Genomic DNA, 7,850 nt, shown 5'->3' on the forward strand with positions numbered 1-7,850 from the left:
TTTAATATAAACTATATAATTGATAAAATAAAATTATTTTACAATATCAATTGATATTGACTTCCATTAAAAAACATAATAAACAGCGCTGAAAAAGGACAGAAAACTTAAAAAAAACAACAATTTCAAAATAAATAATGATATTTGGACAATAATTATAAAATTATAAATTAAACAAGTCTTAATGAGGAATTTATTCTTAATAGAATATTGTTTCCAGTATTTACATTTCGAGTTATTTCATTAATTGTTAAATGAATCTTGATTATTTGTATATGCCATGGCTTATATTAGATCAAGTCTACTTAAAAGAATATTTATAAAAATATACAGTGCTTCTTATTTCTTTACTCAACAAGCCAATACATAATTTATATAAAAGACCATAATCATAAGTAACGAGCTGAATATGTTCATAAATTATTGGGTATATATTGTAGTAGATGAAGTTATTCAGTAACCGTCGTCGGACCAGCTAATGTCGTATTCAGGATATTTCTGTTTAAGCAATTCTACGCTTTGCTCATGGTCAGCTTTTCCAAAACCCTAAGGATAAAAACAAAACTAAATATACATACCATATATATCTGGAATTATATTATTTTGATCGGAATATATATGTAAATATATATTCAAAATAAATATATATGCAAAAAAAATATAAATTTTTGTTTGCGAATTATTTGCAATAAGATGATAATTCTAAATATTTTTTGCAACATTCAACTATACAAACCATAAAATTAAAAAAGTAATTATACGCTCATGGGATTTGAAAACTGATCATTTGTAACTCCCTTATCTACTTTCTCCAAACGTAAAAAGTAAGAATATGTAGCCAAAACAAAGTGAACTGCCGAATCATATGAATATTATTAAAAATTATGAAATATATGCATAATAATAATATGTGCACGCAATTCGTACACATAGGTGTTGCAACTTTCGTTATTTTTTATAATTAAACTACTTCTCACAGGCTTAAGTTATAATTACTTTCAATGGTTCGTTTCGAATATCAACTCAATCACAATCAAAAGTTTTATCAAAATACCAGATGTAATCGTAGAGTTGTCTGTTCTTATAAGTTTTGTGGGTAATATCCTTATAAATTCGATTAGTTCATCATTACACTCGACAATTCATAATGTTGATTGCCGATTTTGCTTTAAAAGCCAACCGTAAAGAAACACAACCAAATCACAACTTTACCTGCGAATATCCATACACTTCAATTTTCTTTTTTTTAGAATCATGCCGAATCCTACCCCCTCCTAAACATTTAATTTGATAACCTAGTGGCGATAACTTCTCTTGAACTTCATCAAAAATATCAGCTGAAATAAATAATTGTTTTACGTCAAATTCATTTACAATTAAAATTGTATTAGAATAACAATAGTGATAATAATAAAGTTAAAAATTCTAAAATTCGAAGAATATTATAAAAATGGATGTAAGTCTGTGTAATTGTTATGCATACATAAACCATACATCCAATCGCCGTGAAAATTTGAGAAACTGCTAGGTATATCTTCGGAAAAGTTTTCGCATATTTTCTTTGAAATCAATTGGTAGGGATTAGCCTTACCGAAGACTTTTTTAAAAAATGATTTTCGTAATTTTTTTTCAATGCGAATACAAAAAGTTTCAACCTCTTACAACAAACCCTTATAAAGTACGAATTATTATAGTAATTACATCATTATTCTCTTTTAATTTTATTATTAGGCATTTTTCAAAAACAAAAGTTAATAATTCATATTGACTGTGAAATATTATATTTATTTAATTTGCAAATAGCTTCAAGAAATTTTGTGATTTTGATATGTAAATTCCAATAGTAATATTCCTGTGTAAGTACATATTATTGAAATATTCCCCAAGAGATAATTAATAATCTTTATTTAAAAATGTCACAAATTTCAAATACGAGTACTGAAGAAATGGATTTATAATGCTACCCAAATAAAACAAACAAAGGTCGAATCGAGTGCTAAGTAAGTATAAGAGAGTAAGGAAAACCTTGAATAATATTCTTCACAACAAAAGAACATCAATTTCAAAATGATTTCGATCAAGATAAACCAACCACAAGTAAGGATTCAGACTGGATTGAAGTTTGAAATAAAAAATGTAAAGAAAATAAAAACAAGAAATCAACATGTAAAAAAACAGATACGAATTTAGAATACTAGCTAAAACCAACACCTATCAGCAATATTTATAAATTTACTTTATTTATTTACTATAATCTTATTTTTTACACCTTTTGCCAACGTAAAGGTTCGGTGGGTCCTTTTACATGGTCCAACTACATGTGATTTTTTATAGAGGTGATATAAAAAAAAATCTTGCAAACAATGCATACCTGTGGATATATATATATATATATATATATATATATACAGTAGAATCCGATTAGTATGACGCCGGATATATTGACAACCGCTTATTATGACGTAATTTTAAAGGCAGTTTGGTTTCCATATAAAATTTCTTAAAAAAACAGCTGTCTAGTCGGATATGTTGACCTCGCTTACATTGACATTTCGCTCATAATGACCCATTTTTGAAAAAAAATTTGGTCCAAGTATAATGACCGACATGATTTTACACCTCCGATAACATAGAGTTCATGTTTTTCATTGCACATTGTTATGGTATGGCACCACTGTGAACTACCCTTGTGTGTCAGGTCGCTACATACCTACCCACATACCCACAGGTCTCTATGTTGCACGAGATTCGCGCTATGGAAACTTTGGCAACTTCCGGCATGGACGACCTCGTGCAAAAAATAAGTAGGCTCATTCTTGGTGTTCAAAATTTGGAAGCGATAACATCTGCTATAATTTACTGAATTAGTAAAGTTCTATATTTTTTACTATTTTTACCCAGTAATTAAAACTCAAACAAAAATTACAGATTTTTTACATTAAAAAATGCATTGTTATGTCATATTTTTAATTAAATTTGTCAATTTGTTAGTATGTGTCATTTTTTACCTTAATTTTTGTATTAAATTACTGAAATTAATAACATATTCGCCAAAAATTGTTTTTTTTTTCAGTACGCTTAGTATGACAACCGCTTAATATGACGATTTTTCGCCGTCCCTTGAATGTCGTACTAAGCGGATTCTACTGTATATATATATATATATATATATATATATATAATAAAATTGTTTCTTGGGCATCCATCCAGTAATTAAAAAACAGTTTTAATGAAAAATGTTTTTATTTATAGAGAACATACGTTTCGGGTCTGGATTTGACTCATCTTCAGTGCATACAAATAAACTTTGGAAAACAACACAAAAACACAAAATTGCACGAAAAATAAATAAAAGTGAAATAAAAAATTGATGAAACGTCGAGTTATGAAAATTTTTAAAAAAATTGTAAAATTAAAATGAATGAAATATTTTATTATAAAAAAGCTTATTCCAAACGAACATGTTGTTAGTTTGGAAGTTGTATTACGAGTGTCACTCGTAACACACGAGTTGACACTCGTAATACAACTTCCAAACTAACAACATGTTCGTTTGGAATAAGCTTTTTTATAATAAAATATTTCATTCATTTTAATTTTACAATTTTTTTAAAAATTTTCATAACTCGACGTTTCATCAATTTTTTATTTCACTTTTATTTATTTTTCGTGCAATTTTGTGTTTTTGTGTTGTTTTTCAAAGTTTATTTGTATGCACTGAAGATGGGTCAAATCCAGACCCGAAACGTATGTTCTCTATAAATAAAAACATTTTTCATTAAAACTGTTTTTTAATTACTGGATGGATGCCCAAGAAACAATTTTATTATATTATTTCACCATCTGAAGAAAAACCTCTCGCTTTATATATATATATATATATATATATATATAAATATATACACAGCCCACGCGGTTCCTACGCCACTGTATATATATATACATTCCACTTAACAAACCGCGCCAATCTTTACACAAAAGAAATGTGATATCAAACCATTATCTTAACTTGTGAAGATAAGTTAATAATATAATCTTCATCATATAAAAGATATTGACAAAACTAAAGTTAAGGTGAATCTTGGTAATACCAAACTATACAACAAAATTTGTAAAACTCAAAAAGAGTGAGGTATTCAAATGCACTGTTTTCAGTAAAAGAACTTTTAAAATAGTAGTTAAAAAACTACATTTCAGCATGGATACAGTATTGATCAATGATGAAATTCCACAGTTAGGTCACAAAGTTCGCATTGACAACATAAAAAGTAGAATCTCAAAATTCCCTCAGAATATGTTTTTATTTGAGCTTGAGTAATAACCTAATAAAAAAGATTTTTATAAAATGAATTATTTATAGAAAAATTAAAGTAGAAATAGAGGCAATGAGGATCTCTAGAGAAATTGTTCAATGCACTCGCTGACAAAGATATGCCCTATGCGTTAAATGCGCTGAAAATCACTTGACAGAAAATTGCTCATCATGTTTGCATCTAAAGGTAATAAATATCAAGATTTTATAACCTTTATAGATTTTAGAGGTTTATGAATACATTATTCTTATTAGAACTATTTACCCTTACTTATTATTAGACTTCACCAGGTTTCTAGAACATATTTCTATTTAATATGATAACCGAAAAACCAAAATTCTGAGGTGATATGTAGATATGCTAATTGGTTCAAGTTAAGAAAAAATGTAAATAAGTAATATAATATGGGTAATATAAAAAAGTAAACCAATGATCAGGAACATTTCAAAATGCTTAAAACTTATTTAACTAACCATGCCATTCAGATCTCAAGTAACCTCTCACAAGAACCTTAGTATCGTGTGAATCAGATATTTTTATTAATATATATTTAAAAACACCATCCTTTTCAATATCGACATGCGGAATCGTATCCATTTTATTAGTTGTCTTTGCAGCTGACACCTACAACCCAAGTATTTTACAAAAAAAAAATAGATTTTTAAGGTTGAATATTTTGATAAACTTACGTCAATTTGTTTTAACACTGACAGCTTGTTGTTTAGACAAAATACTATTGGCATAGATAAAAATGCGTATATAGATCGGTCCCTCGAGCCATATTTTGTTGCCAAGCGTGATCATTGGGTCCATGGCCGGTAATCTCCGAACAAAACTCTGTAGGGTTTACTAAACACAAGTATTGATATGAGACGAATAAACAGGGAAAAACATTAATAAAGAAATTACAAGCCAGTCTGAAACATGCTGAAATATTTGCTGATCTCCCACTGGCATTGAATAATAGTATTCATAATGATATATTAAGTCGGCTAAGAGAAGATACTGAATTATTAAATGGAAGGAAATTCATGCTTAATGATAAAATTCTAGCTAAGGGGTAATTTAGGTTTGGCTATGTTCCACGAAAAGTTTGTGAGTAGTGATAGTTGCATTTTGATATTACACAGAAATATTATTATCTGCGTTGTTTAATGATCGTAAAGATAATCACATTGTACAGATTGACAGGACTGTCAAATGGAAGAAAATTTCCTTTTTTTATGTTAATGATGATAATGACATTTTGTTCGACATTCAAATGAACATCAACACTAGTCGTAGAAAATATTAACAGAAACAAAACCGTAACTTAATTGTTAATTAGCATTATTCGAAAAAAATATAAACTGAGTTGCTTGAGAAGATTATCGTATGCATTAATTTTGCAAATGATTTTTAAATTTATATATATTTTTTACTTTTTATATGAATATAATTATTTTTCTCTTTTTAGTTTCTAGAAATTTGGTTGCTTTTGCGAATAATGAAAGAGATCTGATAGCTTCTCAAATTTTTGCGAATAATGAAAGATATCTAATAGTTTCTCAAATTTTTTGATTTATTTATTATTGAGATCGAATTATGAGATGTGTTTAAATTATTTATCTTAATCTAATTGTAATTATAAGTAATCTTTGCTCTAAAAATATAAATAAATATACCTATATATATATATATATATATATATATATATATATATACATTTTTATTTCTTTTGTGTTTAGCTTATAAGGATGAATATTATATTTTGTAACCATGTGTGTAAAATACTATTGTTAAAAATAAATGCTTTTTAAAATTCAATTTCTTTTTTTTTTTAATTTTGAATTCAAACGGTCTATAATATTGGTGCATTTCTTTAGTATTTTTTGTACGCACCCGTTCTACGATCGACGCGTGCGCACCAAGGGAGAGCAGCTCGAACTAACCCCGGCAAGTTGACAGTTAACGTGGCAACGAAATATGCCCCGAGAGAGCGATCTATATACTCTTCTTTTATCTATGATTGGGTCTGGGTCCATCATAGATAAATAAGCATAAGAGGTCCATTACCCGAGCTAGTTTGAACAGGTGCGTATAAAAAGTATAGAAATTCACTAATATTATTCAGATCCAATAGATCGTTTGGATTTAATATTCAAACTAGTAGTGTATAGCATCGTGCCTTTAGCCAAATTACTGAAACTTTTCGTACCAAAAATTAAAATTTTTAGAAAACCTCCGAAATTTTTTGAAAACTTTGAAAAAAGTAAGATTTTTGAGAAATTGGAAATTGTTGAAAAAGATGCCTCTTTTGAAAAATTTCATTTTTTGTATATGTATTTAAAATTTTTGTCATATTATGAATTTTTCTGAAAATTTTGAACTTTTTTTCAAGCGCGTAAGCGTGGAATCCGAGTCTAACAAATAAACATTGGTACCGAACTCATAGAAATGTAAACAAAATTCATAGTTAATATTTGAAACTCATATTTCTAATAATTGTTTTTGACCGCCAAATGTTTTTTTCACTTTTTTTACTGGATCTCTGAAACCGCTAGACCTGCTTTCTCAAAAATTTAAACGGTACTTCATTTTGTTAATACAAATGAAATGTGTTTTTAGAGTAATCAAATTGGATGCTCCGTTCTCTCAAATACTAAATTACCATTTTTGGCTTTTTTGTCCCGTATCTTCAAAACGGCTAGACTTGCATTCGCCAAAAACTAATCAGCACGTCTTCTCGTCAATACGAATCAAATATTTCTTGAATTATTCAAACAGGTTGATCCGTGTTTCCGAAATCGTCGACGAAAATTTGTATCCGCACACACAGCCCCGCACACACACACTCACACACATACATCCATAGAGAAAAGAAAAGTATACATCTATATTTTCTAAGGTATGCCAAACTGTTCAAAAACCTCTTAAACGTAAAGATATAAACATATTTTCATTTTCGTTTTTTTGCAATCACTATAACTTACTCTACGTGTAGTTAAAAATTGTACAAAAGTATAATATCTTTAGGATATATAAAAGATATATAAAAAAAAATTATTTTTGATTTTTTTGCAATTACTATAACTTACCCTACGGAAAGTTAATAATTGTACAAAAGTATAATATTTTTATTATTTCCGATATATTTCGACACATTTGCGACATATAATCTTATGTCATCTTCAGTGGAATGTAAATTGGAAAGTTACTAGTTAACTGATAGTAACAATAATAATTTACAACAACGCTGCTACTTTGCTTATTTATCTATCGCCGCTACACTATTTCTTGTCAATTTAAATAATATTATTTTATATTCATATGCATTTCATATGTATGTGATGAGTGTTGATGCAGGCACCCCTATATAAACTTCGCCAGATTTTAAATCATCACCACGAACACTTTATGCAGTTGGCTATCTACAATATTTGTTTCATCTGTGGAATCATATAGAATTTGTAAATTGTAATGTTGGTAAAACTCTTAAATATCATTTATTTGGCATGTTGATTATTAGTTGTCATTAATTGTTGATGTGAAGGTTGT

At 28.0% G+C, this 7,850-nt stretch overlaps 1 protein-coding gene across 1 annotated transcript; it reads right to left on the bottom strand.

Annotated features, from left to right (window-relative positions):
- Positions 1–283: 283 nt before the first annotated feature.
- LOC113373020 (14 kDa phosphohistidine phosphatase-like) lies at positions 284–5,049 on the bottom strand. Its single transcript, XM_026613356.1, has 4 exons — positions 5,003–5,049; positions 4,787–4,937; positions 1,213–1,337; positions 284–546 (listed from the first exon to the last, which is right to left on the bottom strand). The coding sequence occupies exons 2-4, from the start codon at positions 4,908–4,910 to the stop codon at positions 454–456; spliced, it is 342 nt and encodes a 113-aa protein (XP_026469141.1). The 5' UTR covers positions 4,911–4,937; positions 5,003–5,049; the 3' UTR covers positions 284–453.
- Between the last annotated feature and the right edge of the window lie 2,801 nt (positions 5,050–7,850).

The sequence above is a fragment of the Ctenocephalides felis genome, unplaced genomic scaffold (assembly GCF_003426905.1).
Source record: "Ctenocephalides felis isolate EL2017-DRISC unplaced genomic scaffold, ASM342690v1 CF-g0.4_SCAFFOLD_01604, whole genome shotgun sequence".
Lineage (NCBI taxonomy): Eukaryota > Metazoa > Arthropoda > Insecta > Siphonaptera > Pulicidae > Ctenocephalides > Ctenocephalides felis.